The following is an 18,611-nucleotide window of genomic DNA, read 5'->3' as shown; positions in this document are numbered from 1 at the left end:
TAATATATGAGTAGGTAAGTAATCTAATATGAAAGTGTAGTTCTATACAAAACGATTATTTTAGTTTATTTTATTTTTCCCAGGGCTTCGAACCGTTATTTTTTTTCGGCTTGGTTTTCGTTCCGGTTCAAGTAAACAAATATATGTCGGTTCGGTTCGGTTCGGTTCTGGTTTTCGTTCCGAAAAAAATAACGGGTTTTCCGGTTTCCGGTTCAGCTCCGAGTAATCAATTTTTAAATATTTTATTTCTAGGTATTAAGCATTTATTTTTTACCATAATTTAGATCATTTTATGGTACTTGTATGATAGCCAGTCGCCACGCTTGGAAACCAATGGTTATGCTGCACATAATATATATAAATTATGAGAATTATGTCGAGATGCGTCACGACAACTGAACGACAGCTGAAAATGGGAGTAAGACCGTGGTTACGCGCATGATTGAATATATACAAAACCGAAAAAACCGAAATATATATATTTTTTCGGCTTCGTTCGAACAAAAATAACTGTTTTTCTGGTTTTCAGTTCAGTTTTGGTTCGAAGCCCTGAATTATTCACATTTTGATGAGTCTTTGGTTAAATATCTTCCAAACGCATTTATTTTTCACTTTATAAATTACTCCTAAATGCAGAATTGTTAATTAAACAATTATTTTATTATTCATCACGAAATATACGTAAGATACTTATTACGAAATATACTTATTATTGAAAAAGTATATTTTTAAAAACAAAATAAAATAGGATCGAATTGGATCGAACTAGCTTCACGGAGAATGATATCACTTTTCAAGCTATCAATCCGTCTATAGTCATAGGAATTAATTCTAACAAATACGGAATCCGAGGTTTAGACTTTCACCAGGGAAGGGCAATCAGATTTGTGATTAATTTAAGTAATGATAATACTATAGACCTACCAGTATAAGTTGTCCGCTGAGTGAAGGCGCCTCATGCTAACATTTGACATGTAATTTAATACTTTTTATACTGTAATTAGGGATTGCAATACCGGTATTTTAAAACCGGTATTCCAGTATTTATCGATACCGAAATACCGGTTTTCAAAATCCAAAATACCGGAATTTACGGTATTAAGAAAGCACACTCGTTTACGTTTTTGATAAGTTATGTGCTGCTTAAATTCAAACATATTGACTGAATCATACAGAGGTGAAATAATAATAAAAGAAAATTCATATAAATATAATTGTCGCGATGAATTATTATAGCATTATTTCGAAATAGAAAATATTCGTGACAAATGTTCAATTATTCTATAATTATTGATGGCTGCACAAGCGTTGAATTTAAGACGCTTTTCCTGCAGCCGGACTTACATATTTGCACTTGATGAACTAGACGTCTTTTTGAGGGCTTTAGTTTAAATTATCAGTATATTCAAATTATTTGTAAAAATCACTTTTCTTTCCCCGACCATGTCCGATCTTGATAGGATCATATGGGCCTCCACAGAGTGGAGGTTTGTATTGACAGATTTTGTTTTTTACGAGAAATGGATGTCAGCCACTTGCTCAACCTATTAGGTCCATACCCTGACACACACAAATTGAAAAACAATATGTGTACTTGCCAGACCCAGGATTCGAACCTGGGACCCACGGCTTTATAGTCCAACGCTTATGCCGCGCGGCCACCGTGGGCGTCACTAGTAAAAATCACTAGTTCTACAATATTATGATCAATACATATTTTTAGATGTCAACATAATAAATGTAGGTAGGTGGGTTTTGGCTAAAATAATGTTTTAAAGAGATTTTAATAGCTATACCTATTCATTGATAAGTACTTCAGTTTTTTAATGTTTTAACGAATACCGGCATTCAATAATAAATACCGAAAAACCGGTATTGACATTTTTATTAGATATTACAATCCCTAACTGTAATGAACTTAGTTCTAAATTTGAACACCTGACAATTTATGATGTTATATAACATTAATATAAATGGCGTTAGGTTTTAATAAAATTATTTAATGACGCTCTTACTGTTAATTCTACATTTCTCTGATTTCTAGATATAAACCCAACCTTAGAAAATAATAAACTCTACAAATTAAAAGAGTGAATGTTCAAGATCATGAAACAATTTTTAGTAAGAGACAGTTAAACCTATTTGTTTGGCTCCTTGCTCACAATTGTTTATTTTTAATATTACCCATATAAATTTTACTACTGGAATTAAAACTCATGGACCAAAGTTTCGACCGTTCCATGGTGGCAAACAAGATAATAATCATTGTTATTTTTACACAGCACGTAGTCCAAGCCGATGTCATAACCGTAAAGGCGGCGGACATGGAAGCAGGTTATGATACTTCTGCCAAGAGTACTCCACCGGCAGCTCTTTGGGTGATTGGTGGACCCGGGAGTAATAAGGCTGCGCTTTGTCAGCGGGCTGCCACGCAGATGCCTGGATGGGTTCATGTCAGGTAAATAGATGACTTAATTACGTAAGTTATACAACAAAACTAATTAATTAGATCAAAGCAGTGTTCAGTGCCAGGTAACGCTTATTAAGTTGAGCAAAATGTTATAGTCGTTATCAAAACTATTAAAACAATAGCATGGTTGTGGAATAGTTGTCTATTATTGACAACAATAAAAATCATCCTTGTATAGAAAAAGGCATATTCACTTTTTCATAGAATGATTTTTCAAGTTGCTGTATTCAGTTTTACCATCACTACAGTCTTTTAGATTAGCGCGGTGACCTCTAAAAACCCAGTTTTGTTATTATGAAAATTGCACATTATTTCCGCTGAAATGACGTATTTGCAATAAATAGGATGATGCTACATTCTTAAAACTCGTGAATGTGAAGTCTATAATAAATCATAATTTAATAAAAAAAAAAATCTTTATTACTCTAAATTAATAATAATTATTATGAACCTACCAATAACATTGTTCATCCAAAACTTTAAATGCTCAATTTTTGAGGATGGTGATTTTTCGCAGCAAGTATTACGAATTATTAGGCTATCCGGTAACTATAAAGAATATGATAATTATTATAAAAATTTAAAATTATTATTGTACTAAAAAATAAGCTCGTCATCATAAATTGAACAATGAACCATTTAGTAGTAGAACTATAGTTATCTATTATAGAATTGAGAATATTTAAGCTATGTACTAGGTACATATTATTCTTCTTTATCTGCTTCTTCTTCTATAAACATACCACATAAGCGTGAAGTTCGATGGTTTTGACAAAAAATATGACGTACTTAGAGCGACGTCGAGCGAGAGAAAATTATGCAATAGGCTTCATGTAAGTGTGAGCAGTCAGAAATAATAACGAAGACAATAATTAAATTTAACCAATGTAGTTCGTGCTCAGTAAAAGATGTACAATTGTAATCTGCGCAAATTCAATGTTAAGTTGTTCCGCTACAAACTGTTTTAATGTTTGTATATGCCCTTAACTTGAATAGATAACAGTCTACAAGTTGGAAGTTGGAATTTCTTGAGAAGGTTGGGTGGTAAATCATAATAAATGATTCATGTGCAGGCGAGCCCTCTCCTAGAGTGTTATATGAATATTTTTACAGTAAAACTACAAATTATAAAATTAAATTATAGACTGAAGCTTCAGGGCTTAACTTAATAGTTCGCCCCATACAATATAAGAAATTACTTGGACTAAATTTCTAGTAGACCTGAAAAATGTCTGCTCAATTCGTACTCTGCTATGTAGACTTTTCAGTCGGGCTCTGAGAAAGGCGGCAAAATGTAAATTTATAAAATTAACATTGCCTTCTTTAGATACATTTTCAATTTCAATCATAACAATTGATAGGCTTTCATGCCCTGTTGATGCATTCTAAAAAGTTACTATTTTTCTAGCATATTAGACCACCCTCCACGTAACCTTGCAATTTGGAATAGATTTTTTTTTTCAATTTCAAATTTCAATTATTTGATGAAATCAGCCAATCAGGCGCCTGGTATTTACTAATATGCAGTGCGCATTACACACAAATCTTGTCACGGTGTACAATAATTGCAAAGTTACGTGGAAGATACTATAAGACGCCATGTTAATAAATATTTAATGTTGTTTTCAGTGTCGGGCGCAATTTACGCCTCTCAGCCGAGGGTGGTGATCTCCGGCCAGGATCTGACGCGTCGGTCACTCGCCAATCAATAACCGGCGGAGAAATGGTTCCTCATAATATTGTGCTCAAGATGCTTCAGGAGAGAATGGTGGCGCTTTCTGGTGCGAAGGGGCTGATTATTGATGGATTTCCAAGAGACGTCGAACAGGCGCACGCCTTTGAACGACAGGTAAGAAAATTAATTCAATACCTGCTACATAAACTATTTTTATTCTTTTATTCGACAAATATTAAATATCATAACATTCTTTTATTGAGCAAATATATAATTTAAAAACACTCCAGATATACCTACCAAAAATCTTAAAAAAAAAAAATAGGACGCGCGACGGGACTCAAACCAGTATCTACTGGATTCGTGCCAACGTGCTTTACCAATTGAGCAACGTACATCCTATCTAATAACGATAAAATTAACTAATAGACAATAGTTTTTTTTACATTTTGAAGTGCTTAACAAATTGTGTTAATTTTGGCAAACGGCTTTTGTGTTTTTAATGGAGTTATCAATTACCTACACGGCGACAGAATCTTTGCAAATATTAGTTATTACGTACCTACTTGCATTTGGTAATAATGTAACAAACATTTTGTTTTATTCAACGAACAACTCACAAGACTTGAAAATCTCAGGTGTACAACCAATGGAAAAAAAATATTGAGAAGATTGGGCGTCGTATTTGAGTCGTGGTAGAGCTTTTTAAGTGGACTGTAATTATTTTAAGGGATGATGAGGAGGTCTGTGATGGTTTGTGATGATGTTTGATGGCTCCGTGGTCTGGTTTCCACTGTCATTCGCGCGGTATTGTTATTTTGGGTCACCCGGTTCGTACACTCACACTTAGGGATTATATGTGAGGGTGTATGAATGATGATGATAGATTCTGAATGAGTCTGTATTTATTGAGTCAATCACTTAAGCGACGGAAAGCTATTAGAAGCCCGCTCACACCCGCTATCGAGATGCAACTGAATGTTACTTGTAACACCGTCTCTCATGATCCGTAATTGGTTATTGATTGTCTGGTAACAATAACACTGGGGATTATGAGGTGGGTGAGGGGATAAGGAGTGGAATGGGACTATAAATGGCCCAACCAAGTAGGTAAACGAGTATATTATCTGAGGCATTTTTAAATTATGTATGCCTGGTTATAAATGTATATAGTAGTATAAGATTGGGTGTTATAGAGCGTGGAGGCCTGAGACAATGATTTTTTTTTGAGCTTCATTACATTTGACTATAATATTGCAATACCCCAGGATCCCTTGGAACCCATTTCGGAAACGAAGTATTATTGTATATTACCTAATACTGCAGTGGTATATTAAAATTCATATTTATAAAACTGTAACAGCTTAAGATGTTGTCGCCTTTCAATATATAATGATAATTAGAAGGAAATCGTTTATGATGTCATATTAGACGTTTTTATCGATCAAAGGTATCGTACCTAGAGTTGGGTTTCGGGAATTTCCCGACGGGAATTCTCGAGAAATTTTCGAGATTTTCAATCCCGAATCTCGAGAATTGAAATTTTTAACATTTCGGGAAATCCCGGATCTTGAGAATCTTTTCTCGGGATTCGAGATTTCTTTATTATCAAATATTAATTGAAAAAACGAGTTTCTATATGAAAAAAGTGGACAGAAAACACAAAACGTTCAAAGACTGATCGGAGCATTAATTAACACAATTAAGCCAACGTCGACTCAAAATGAGCGCAATTTTTGCAACATCTGGGAATTTTGTGTTTCAAAAGCGTACGCGATTGTCAGACGCAGCGATTGACGGTCTGTCGTTTTTGAAATTCCATTTAATAAGTAATGTTTTGAAATATTTTTGATAACCTACTTCTACCTAAAAAAATATTTTTTTGGAATTTGTCTGTTTTTACACTGATTTTAGTATTTTACAGGTTTTTTTAAAATTTCCCTATATCTCGAGAATTATTGAGAATTCTTTTCTGGAAATCCCGAATCTCGAGATTGAGATTTTCTCGGGAAATACCCAACTCTAATCGTACCTAATGAAAAAAATACTATTCGTTTGAATAATAATAATATATTGATGCAAATAATAACGTAACGACGAAAAATTAAATATAAGTAAGTGAAGGTCAATAAATTAGGAATCCCGTGAATAACGAAGTCTTTCTTTTGTGTTAATTGGACGTCGGTGTTGATTTTAGCCACGATTTCCTTGTCTGAAATGTATCTCAAACTAGTCTGAGATTCTTGAACGACGATGTTTTTCTTCTGCCAGAAATTGCTGTCTGCATTCTGCCGCGAAAAATGAACGGGTACAGGAAGCTCTACCGGTTGAATGGTCTTGTAGTGACGTCCATTCGCGCATCGCTTAGGGGGCACATGAAGGAAGAAAAGAGAGTAATAACGGGAATGGGACTATTTGGCACCGCGAACTGGCCTCCGCCGATTGGCCTCCGGTAATTGGCCGCCGGTACAATCGGACGCCGGCCCAATTGGACGCCGACCCAATTCGACGCTGACCCAACTGGCCTCCGGGAGATTGGACGCCGCACAGTTGAATTAAATGCGCAAAGGAATAGACGTACGTTACGTTTTGTTGGAGTAAATAAGCAAGTCAGTTTAATATGCTTCTATCTTCTCAGTAGGTGTACCTTATACGTTTCGCGCTTGACACATTTTTAATATATATTGAGAAAAATTATTATGCCTGATGATGTTTATTAAAAGAAAATAATTCTTCCCTCGCTAAAACTTAAGGATGTGCATAATCAATTAATTTATTGTCTATACATGGGTACTTATTTATATTTACAACAAATATTTAAAATAATGTTAGATGTTAGAATGAAAATTACATTATATTTCAGCGTTTTATCGACTTAATATTATAATAAAGCTTAAATATGTATATTATTATGCATAAATGCGTATTTTAAGATAGTATGAAATTACAAACAAAATATTAAGTAAGTTATCTGCTAAGTATAAATGTTTCAGTAGTTTGATTGATAAACTACTTAGGTACTGGGTGCCGGACGAAATCCCGAAGGCCGAAATCCCGAATGCTGAAATCCCGAATGGCCGAAATCCCGAAAAATGAAAAAATACAAACATCAATGATTGCGCAATTTTTGCAAGAGAGACAAAAACCCATTTTTTGTGGAAATATAAAAAATGTAAAATACAAACATTGATTTATTGATGCGCAATTATTGATGTTTGTATTTTTTCATTTTTCGGGATTTCGGCCATTCGGGATTTCAGCATTCGGGATTTCGGCCTTCGGGATTTCGTCCGGCACCCAGTACCTAAATAGTTTATCAATCAAACTACTGAAATATTTACACTTAGCAGATAACTTACTTAATATTTTGTTTGTAATTTCATACTATTTTAAAATACGCATTTATGCATAATAATATACATGTTTAAGCTTTATTATAATATTAAGTCGATAAAACGCTGAAATATAATGGTATTTTCATTCTAACATCTAACATTATTTTTAATATTTGTTGTAAATATAAATAAGTACCCATGTATAGACAATAAATTAATTGATTATGCACATATTTAATTTTTAACGAGGGAAGAATTATTTTATTTTAATAAACATCATAAAGCATAATAATTATTCTCAATCCTTATTAAAAATGTGTCAAGCGCAAAATGTATAAGGTACAACTACTGAGAAGATAGAAGAATATTAAACTGACTTGCTTATTTACTCCAACAAATCGTAACGTACGTCTATTCCTTTGCGCATTTAATTCAACTGTGCGGCGTCCAATCCTCCCGGAGGCCAATTGGGTCGGCGTCCAATTGGACCGGCGTCCGATTGTACCGGCGGCCAATTACCGGAGGCCAATCGCCGGATGCCAGTTCGCGGTGCCAAATAGTCCTAGACTCAATATACGTACGTCATACTAATAATATTGATCTTCCAAATACACGCACGTACCAATTATGCTTAATTTGTACAAACTTTTGAACTATTGTTCTCAAATAATCACCGATTAAAAATGGCGCTATGAATAGGAAAAAATAATATCTACTTGCCGATCCTTTGCATATTTCATATTCCTGGGAATTAGGCCGGACACACATAAGTAGAATATCACATTTTAGAAAATCGGCAAGTTCTGTAGTCTATGTATTTGTATTGATATTATATTCTTTGAAACTGTGTCAATAGTAAATGAGTACAATACCTAATTATGAATTTATTTAAGTACCTACACATGTATCTATCTATCTAGGTTATATTATTTACTTAAATATAAAGGAAAATATAATTGCAAGTTTTTATCTACTTTTATAATTATTTTTTTATGGTTATATAAAACTCAACATGAAATCATTATATGTAATTTATTCGTGTAAGTAATTTTTTACTTGCAGACTATTCAAAGGTTTTTTTTAAATTGTATAAACTATATAGTTAATAGTTATTATCATTAATTGGGCTTGAAGCACTTATGAATAAAGTCTTTAACTCATTCTACAAAAGAGACAATTGTTTTTAATGGACTCACGTACTAAAAATATGTGAAAAGAGGAACCATATTAGATATTCTTCAAGTATTTACTCTATGGGTATTTTTTTCAAACAATACAGAATCATGTGGCTAATAATTCAATCGATGTACTTCAATTAGATTCAGTGCTTTGGTATCAAAAATCAAGATAATATTGTAAATTTTCCGGCCGCGGTATTCGAACGTGCGATCCACAGATTTAGACAAGGACGATCTTTCACTACTCCACCTATATACTGTAATTTGAATTGTGTTAGTTTATCACTATATTACGAGATATTGCAATTGTGTATTTGATATCGCAGTTCCATCAACAACCGGCCGTTGTCCTTCTCGACTGCTCCAAGCTGCAACTTGGCAGAGGGCGTCTGGACGACAGCGTCGCCGCCTTCAGACGCCGCCTGGAACTCTTCAGGGAGCTGTCACTTCCGATGCTCAAGGCTCTTGATGCAGACCAGAGGCTAACTATAGTAAGACGTTTGTTTTATAGTTTGGAATAAGTATTTCGTCAACAGCTTTCAGAAATTTATTATGTAACAATACTTAAGTAAGAAGAGGCAACAAGAATTTATATGAGAGGTATAAACAGGCTTAGGGATTGTGAAAAAATGTTATCACAATAATATTTATAAGAAACTGAAATTTTACGATAGATATTATTGAAATTTATTCATATTAATGTAGGAAATAAGAGAGAGATGTAAAAAATAGAGCTAAATTTATTGTTTAATTCATTTTCTTTTCAAATTTATACTTATTTAAGTTGTTTTTAAAAGACAATAATTTTCATTTGACATTCAGCATGTTATAATTTTATTTATGAAACAGGTTATTGCTTGGCATTTACTACTTATATTATAAGCTTTGTTTCTATGACACGTTTTCCGTTCACTGTGTAAGTTATTCCAAGTATGGACACCGAAAATTACATTTGAATTTGTGTAGGGTTATAATTAATATTGTTAATACTTTGAAGTGGGAGGTATACAGGCAGGTAATTTGTAATTGGAAAGGGATATTTTTGTATGTGGTAATTATCAAGTGATAAACTGTTTTATAAAATAATGTTTGATGTCTAATATTTACTGTACCAAGTATTTGTTCCGGGGACCTCAATAATTGCTTTAAAGATATTTTTAAGCTCACTACTATGTTTTTTGAGGAAGATGAGTTGGGGTGAATCAGGGGCGTCTCTACCTTAAGGGTTCATAGGGACCATCCCCACATCGTTATCATGTCGAAAATGCGTAAAAAACGTCCGATATTTTTATCATTATCATAATATACCTACTTAATTAAATGATTAAATCAATTATTTAATTTATTTCATTTATCAAAACCCGTCGAAATTTTAGAGAGATATTTATTATTATTATACAAATAAATAATGCAATAATTGTAAATTATGTGATAACATAATGATGATTACGCGGTATGAAAATAACTTATTAAATTAAATACGCCCTATTTCATGGTGACACCTATGTACAAATTAAGAAAGCTATGGCGTCTATTTTTCGCTGATTGGGGTCACTCAGTCCCATCCCGTCGCTGCGGTACAAATCTCTTTCTGCGAAGTATGCGAATGCATTAGCGTTACTGTATGCATACTAGGGACTGAATCAAATGACCACATAGGTTAGCAAAACGCTTGTTTATGTTGTTGTTCAAAACATATAATGGTAAATCTATAATTATTATTAATTAAGTTAATATTTTTAAGCACGATTTTTAAATGTGATTAAGTAATGACTCAGATAATCATATTATTTATTCTGAAAAATTACTCATTTCCTCATTAATAAAATCATATTATTATAAGTTAATGTATAATAATATGAGAATGAATAGAATGAATAGGTATGTATATTTGATAATAATTAATGGCAAAACCCCATCACCTAAAAAGTCGTCGAGCCGCCACTGGGGGTGGTCATATAATATTCAGCGTACCTACATGTAGGGTACTTTCATATTTAAAAAAAAAATACGTAGGTCTTTTAAAACTTGGCATCAAAAGAAGGCCACGCCCACCAGACAGCATGCTATCGATACAATCATAATTAAGTATTTATTTAAAACTAATCAATATTAATTAAATGCGAATAACTGAGAGTGAGAGCGCAACAATATTTAATAATTTTAAATTCATTTCCAGATCGATGGCGATACGGATACAGTACCCGTCCAGGAAGAGTTCAACCGAGTCATGCTGCAGCATATGCAAGAGGCCCAAGCGCCGCAGCCACCGTCAAAAGTCTCCGGTTCAAATCCCGGCGCAGGTCGGAATAATATGGCCACGGCGGCAAGGGCGGCCAAAATGGCAAGTGGCGCCACCGGGTCTATGGCCGCCGCGTCAAACGCCGCCCCGGCTTTTCCAGGTGCGTATAGGTGGGGTCCCTTGACATCATCATACGTATCTATGTTTAGATCTATCTGCAATCATAGTGTGATGTCTTGGGATTTTTTTACACTTGTGTTTGTGACTCTTGCCGTATTATGTATATTAATAATTAACGATAATATTGACATTACAGCTAAGATGCACAACGCTGCAAGTCGCAGCAAATTGAAGGTATACGGCCCTGCAAGTCGCCGTGTTTGCGCTGCGAATACTTTGTTTGGTTATGCCAGATGTGCATTGCATTGTCTATGTAAAGACCAACCTAGTATCCACGTCAACGCGGCAACTTGCATGCGTCTTAAATTGGCTGCAACTTACAGCGTTGTATGTATTGGCCTTTAGAAATCCAATATTTATTTTTATGTGTTCAAAACACACAAACATAATCGATCCCGTTCGATTGTCTGGCACAACGATCGGCACCATGAACTGTCACTTTGACTCTGCTTGGAAGCTTGGAAGATTCATTAATAGTCTAGCAGTACTCTAGTACTTCTAATACAGTTATTATTATCAGTTCACGCTACTTATTCAACACATTCTCCAATAGTTTTCAGTTGTACAAAACTATGAGCTTAGAATATTGACGCTAATCCACATAAAAGAAATATATTAATAAAAAAGTTTTTTGACTATTTGGTCTAATTATTATTATTATGACTAGTAATACGTAGTGTGTTATGCGTCAAATATAAGCGCCATCCGAATGGTATCTGAAGCGTTCTGTGTAATTCCACAACGGTCGACAAGATTGTTCGTGTAATGTGGCCATACAATACCCAAGAACATTTTTTTAGTGGTAAATTTGGTTACATGTAATTGTACGTATTACATTTCACCGTAGCACAATTCACCGTGAGCTTTATTATCGGAAAGAGATGACCATATATGTACTAAAATTCATGAATTCAAGAATGAAAACCTAACCTCACCTAACAATTAATAATCTATTATATCGGCTATTTTCAAAATATGTTTAACGGTGGCTTCTTGTAAACCGACGAGAACCGTGTTTTATTTAGAAATGAATTTTATCTCAGTACTATAATATGACCCATAGAGGTTGGACGGTCTTTAATATACGATCATGTATTTCTGATACAACATTTCACTGTGAAGTGTGATACAGCGAATTGCATACGTACGAATTTCCGGACACGGGTTAATCTAGATTTAATATTTGCGTATATTTTCCGTAAAAAAAAATCATTCAATTTAAGTGTCCATTGTTAAAATTTTACATGATAGAATATCAGTATGTCTTATTTAAATTTTAGTTGCCGCGTACTTCTACCCTAACGCTGATACAACTATAATAATAGAAATTATAGACAAAACATTTGATGTGGTTTTAATCTCAAATTGAAATTGGTATTAAAAATGCAATCAAGAGTGTACAGATGGAAATGTACAATGCGACATTTTCTCACGACGGTTTTAGTAAGATGCGTTTCCTTACAAGTAGTGTTAAGAAGTTGTAGTGATACCTATCTCCGTTTCACACGCAGCGTATTTTATTACCGCGGGAAAAAACCGCTTCAGTGTAATGTGAAAGCTGCTTTACAGTTCCATGCTACACTGGAATTGTATTTTTGTAGCGGTGATAAAATTTGCAGCGTGTGAAACGGGGGTTATAGATAGAATGTAGGCAAGCACAAGGGTTTATAGTTATTAGGACACAATAGATTACCAAAAAAATAGGTTAGCATACAATGTGTTTCTTAGTTGAATTACTATTAATTTGTGTTATTAATATATATTATTTTTTGGAAGTTATTATTACTAAATCATCATCCTGTTTCTGACTTGTTGTAAGTTTGGCGTATTAATTGTCAGTTAATAGGGTTTTGAAAACTTAATCCACATAAAAAATTAATGGAGAGTTCTTATCGGATATACGTTATATTTCCATCTGGATATTTTTTTCTATTTATTTGTTTACCTTTGGAGTATTTATAATCATGACGTAGACACTTCAATCATTGTTAAAAAAACGTTATTTATCGTGAAAACAAAGTGTCAGATACTATGGCATGGTGATTATTGTTTTTTTTCAATAGCATAGTAGGTTATAGTTGTTTTTTTTAGAAGTTTGATCGCATTCAATTATTTGGGCGATGCTTGTATATAATGTATGGTAAAGTAGAATTTCGGATAATAAAGACTCCTGGGCACTTAAGAGAGATCATAAGTGATGACAATTCAAAAAAAGTATTTTTATTCTTATAGCAAGTTGTAACGTGGTGATGAAATTAAAATGACATTGAATTTCTGGCTTTCATGCTGCATTCATGATGCAAAAGTTGATAGCGAAGTCATAATATTATTCTGTTATAAGTCGCGCATGCACGTACTAATGTTTCGATGTGATTTTTTCCAGGTATTAGCACAATAAGCCAGCAGGTGCAAAACGCAGGGGCGCCAATGAGAGCGGCCGTCACAAACGGCGTGAAGCACATGGCCAACGGACTGTCCAACGCTAACGGCCACGCGAACGGATACGTCGCCGGCGTGGCCAACGGATTCTCCGGCATGGCCGCCGGTAAAGTTGCACCCCTGCAAAACAAACTGGCCAATAATGCGAGAAATCTTTACCAGGGAGGAATAGACAGGCTTGACTCTCACATGTAACACATAACACAACGAACATCAAATAAATTAATATTAATTAGGTAGTATAACGTGATTATTATTTGGAACGCGATGGAGATTTATGTGTTTTTTTAAATTCTGAGTTTATTACTAGTTTATACATGCAGTCAAATAAGATAACAAATATTTATTTTAACATTCAGGTATAGATTATTAATTTTAGAATAGATGAGGGTTTTAAAAATACAAGTGTACCGTTGACCAGATTAAATATACGAGTATCTACATCAAAATTTGTAAATTTGGTCTTGTTTAAAAATATTTAGAATTATTTCATTAAGTATTACTATTACAAAAAATATTGATATTTTTTATGTTTATTCATGTTATAAATTAAAGAAAAAATAACTAGGTACATATGTATCGTAGTAATTTTTGGATTTCCAACGCGTGTCCTTCTTCCTTCTTTACTCGACGTTTCGGGCTCGTTGCAGAGGCCACCAGACCACCAGGCTACCAGAGACTAATCGGATTCCTTTTGACATTCTTAGAGCAATGTCTACATTCACATACCTACACTACATTTTCATCATAAAACATATCATCTCTTGATAATGGCCTCTGCAATAAGCCCGAAACGTCGATTAAAGAAGGAAGAAGGACACACGGTGGAAACCCAAAAATCTACTATGATAAAAAAAACAACCTTGAAAGCCTCAAACATTGTAGGTACATATGTACTTTATTATGAATAACAACATTATAATATTTATATATTTCACAGGGGTCCATGTAATTTAATCCAATATTAAGACTAAACAGTTTACTTATTACTTTTAATAAAAAGTAGTTACATCATATTTCATGGATTAATGTATGATGTAATATGTCACTTGTACTAATTTAATATTCGGCCCCTCAATTTTAACAAGTTACTGCAAACGGTCTGCTTGTTGGTTTTTATGTTTTTTTTTCTTTCGTTTTATTATTTATTTTTAAATATAGAACAGAATGTTTTGATTCGTTGTGAATTTTAATTAATAACTATCTACTAAATCATTTTTAATTAAATTAATTAGGTATATTAAATTTAAGAAAGTTGTAACTATAATTAGATCGTATTGGAAACATATTTTATATGAGTAAAGTGCCTTCTGAATTTAATTCATGAAAATAATATATAGATTTAGTATATAGATATATTTATTACATGTATAGAAAATGTGTTCGTATATTTTGTAAGTGACATATTAATCCATTGAAATTTCTAAAATAACAAACTACTATTTTTTATAATTAATTGAAGTTAGGTATTTGTTTAAATGGTTTTCATGTTTAAATTGTCTATATTATTGGTATTGTTTTAACAAGGATTGCAATTCCGGAAAGAGTTTTTGGCCTAAGTAATGCGGGTTTTATATATTCCGCAATTTTACGTAGGTAACGTTTTCTTTATAATATTATTAAGTATTTTATAGTTTTAGCATGATATTATATATTTTATTCAAATCTGGTAGGTAATAGAAAAAATATTTTTAATTATAAACTAATTTTCGAGATCGGTGGTTTTCAAACCTTTTGTCTAAATATCGACTGTGTTTAGGAAATAGGACGTACACATTCTATAAAAAGGAAGTAAGCCGCAAATGCCGAATTATTATCTAAATTCAGGTTTTAATTGAGATTAATTAAGTTTTAATTTAAGGAAAAAGGCATTTACCTTCAATTTTAATGATTTTTCTATAATAACTTCTTGAATTATTATTAGATCGAAAATATATTACACCAAATCATCAATCATCATGCGCCCAATGTCAGTGCCTATTTTTTAAAAATATGAAACTAAAATCATTCAAAAAACGTTTTTTGCCCCTCGTGTAAAATTTGTTCTGTGAGGGTTACGCCCTTTTTCCTAAACACGGTCGATATAATATTTAATGGCGCACTTAAAATTACCAATTAGAAGATGCTTGCTGTTCTTCACGTAGTTTCTCAACTTTTGGAATCAATCCGTCTTTAAACGAACTCAAAATGCTGTTCTGTGTACATTAATGTCTACAATGTCATGTAAATGCATTGTATTCTTCTATTAAAATATTTCGCTATTTAAAATAGATAAAGAAACAAAATATATTATATAAATGCTAAAAAAATGCCACAAATAATGAGTTGACTCTTCGGAAACTATTATATATCACGGTATCATTTGCATTCCTTATTAATTTTCTACCCCTAACTTAGGGGTAGAAAATTAGGGGCACTAAGTAATGCATGCCCCATACGTAATTATGTGGAGAAGTTAATTCACATTAATGTCTTCATATTATTGGAAACAGTACATATTAAGATGAGCAAACAATTTTATATCGCAAAAGATACAATTTGGAGTTACAAACGGATGGAGCAATGCTATTTATCATTGAATAATTCATGCATCAGAGTGTTATGTAAAGATTTTTTTGTTTGAGTTATTACCTACTTAGCAATTTGAGATCATCACAAAATCGAGGTGGATCTTGGAATTGCAATTTATAGTTGAAAAAAAATATTTTTTTTTTGTGGGTATTTATTATACCTACGTTAAAATTTTTCTTGTATTTGAAATACAAAAATAGAGATATCTGATAATCAAACTACATTGTCGTGGTTATTATAATTATTATTAGAGTAAACAAAATATTTATATAACATAAATAATTACTTAATTAGCTGGCCCAAGGACCAAGAACTATTCTAAAGGCAAGTGTTAGCCAAATATTTTATAATAATATGTAGTTTAAGTATATTTAGATGATACATATGTTTATAATGATAAATAAAGTTTATTTAGTTATATTCCTTTTGCACTCGTCTACATATTAAATCTAGTAAGTTATATTCGCTTTTGATAATTATTAATTTTTATATTATTCTACATATTATTATTTTGTGATGCGATAGTAATTTTATATACATACAGTGTTACCATAAAGACCGAAGATGCTTTTTGTTAAAATCTGAAAGAGAAATGAGAACGAATACTTCCTAATTTTAGATTATTTTAAACGTTCAATTTACAACAAGTGACACCATAAATTGACAGCGTTAAAAAATGACAAAAACACTGAAAGATATACTATTTTGATTAATTGTTTATTTTAAATAATATTAAAATGATTTTAACTTGATACAACGTACCTTAATCAAACCTTGTTTCCTTGCAGTGTAGATTGATATCATATCTACATAAAATGGTATAAGTATACTATTTTACAATAATAATATTGTATATTCTATCATAATATATATTTTTATTTACAGTAATATATACCACACTAAATAAACTATGTAGATGAAAACTGAGTCTATTAAATTAATAAAAAAATACCACTGAAGTAAAGAAACGAGAAGAGTAACAAAAAATCTCATAAAATATAATGAATTACTTTACTAATTAATCGTTTACTTGGGTAATGAATTACAATTCATTCACATAATATAAAAACTAGCTAAATATTAAAACGATACATTGCTATTCTCTGCATTATATCACGTTTTTTCTTAAGGTGGAGTGACACTACCGAGGATCGATTAGATGTAAACAAAAAAGAATTATAGTAGAAAACATTTGCGATGATTTTAAAACAAATAAAAATATAGATAATTAGACAATATTTCAGATATATGTATACCTACTAGAAATAATCTTAACCCACAGCGACACCCGAACCCGCATACACTGGATTCGCGTCAATGTGCTTTACCAATTGAACTATGTGCGTCCTATCTAATTATGACGAAATTAATAAGGTACCTATACATAATATGTGAGGTGTTTTCAAATTATGTTTGTTCAATGAAGAATGCCAATCAACTTATCAAATCACATTTCATTCATAATAATTAATTGAATACTAATATTCAAACTATTTATTACTCAATGAATGCAAACTTCATAATATTCTTTTTTAAGATAGGTGTCTATGTATTGATTACATAATTAAAACTATTTTATAGATATTTTTCAGTAAATTGTGGTTAATTACATATTGTCTCATAATTGCATCGCTAGAGTTCACCAGTGATGTGGAAGAATTACTGTACCTACTATCATTATTTTTATTATTTATTTTCAATTATAAAAATAACACAAAATTTACAATAATATGTATTTTAGCTGTGAAGTAAATTCAGTTTTATTACCTATATTAAAGCAATATCAAACACACTTTTTTTAAATATTTTATAGTCGGTAGACAACCAGGGGCCAACGTTATAGAATAATAGTACATACATAGTAATGTTTTAGTATTGCTATATTTAAAATATTGTATAAACAACATTTATTATAATATTGAAAAAGCACAATTTTTTTTTTAATTGTAATAATGTCATGTTTTTATTTAAATGAAAAAGGATAGATAAATATTTAAATAACCAATAATTTGTTATAAATTTAATATACGCAATGGTTAACAAAAAAAATTAAAAAATAACTGACTAAAAAGGGATTATCTATCACATTTTTGTAACCATTGAAACGAACCAAAAATTGGGATCAAAAATCTTCACATGATATTCAAAATCAATATAAAATATATAATGCGCTATGTGCTTCGTTCTCATAATAAACTTTATTAAATATTAGCAAGTACAAGGACGTCATAACTAAACTAGGATAACTCCCGAAGCAAACCTATAAATCATGTCAGTCATATTATTTGTACATTAATTTAAATTCTAAAATCACTTTCCTTGTCGGAAATTTAAACACCTTTATTTGTAATATTTTGCATGAATCCTGCACGTATTGATAATAAATTAATATTGAATAATAACGCTCACCTGGACATTGAGTGATGAAAGTTAGAATCTCATTCGGTTTACGCAACATTACAAAAATATGTTAAATAATTTTTATTTTTTGAAGTTATACCTACTTCTTTAGGCGCGTTTG

At 32.0% G+C, this 18,611-nt stretch overlaps 1 protein-coding gene across 1 annotated transcript in view; it reads left to right on the top strand.

Moving 5' to 3' along the window:
- LOC147066515 (adenylate kinase isoenzyme 5) overlaps positions 1 to 13,714 on the top strand; it is a 90,451-nt gene extending 76,737 nt beyond the window's left edge. Inside the window, exons 7-11 of the mRNA XM_085956212.1 lie at positions 2,283 to 2,458; positions 4,100 to 4,319; positions 8,985 to 9,149; positions 10,838 to 10,961; positions 13,464 to 13,714. Of these exons, the coding sequence (XP_085812338.1) occupies positions 2,283 to 2,458; positions 4,100 to 4,319; positions 8,985 to 9,149; positions 10,838 to 10,961; positions 13,464 to 13,714 (936 nt within the window). The remainder of the gene's footprint in view (positions 1 to 2,282; positions 2,459 to 4,099; positions 4,320 to 8,984; positions 9,150 to 10,837; positions 10,962 to 13,463) is intronic.
- Positions 13,715 to 18,611: the final 4,897 nt, after the last annotated feature.

The sequence above is a fragment of the Rhyacophila brunnea genome, unplaced genomic scaffold (assembly GCF_057557595.1).
Source record: "Rhyacophila brunnea isolate RB1 unplaced genomic scaffold, BYU_Rbru_1.0 scaffold_5, whole genome shotgun sequence".
Classification (NCBI taxonomy): Eukaryota; Metazoa; Arthropoda; class Insecta; order Trichoptera; family Rhyacophilidae; genus Rhyacophila; species Rhyacophila brunnea.
The sequence above is the reverse complement of the archived record's forward strand: the minus strand, read 5'-3'. Positions and strand labels throughout refer to the sequence as shown.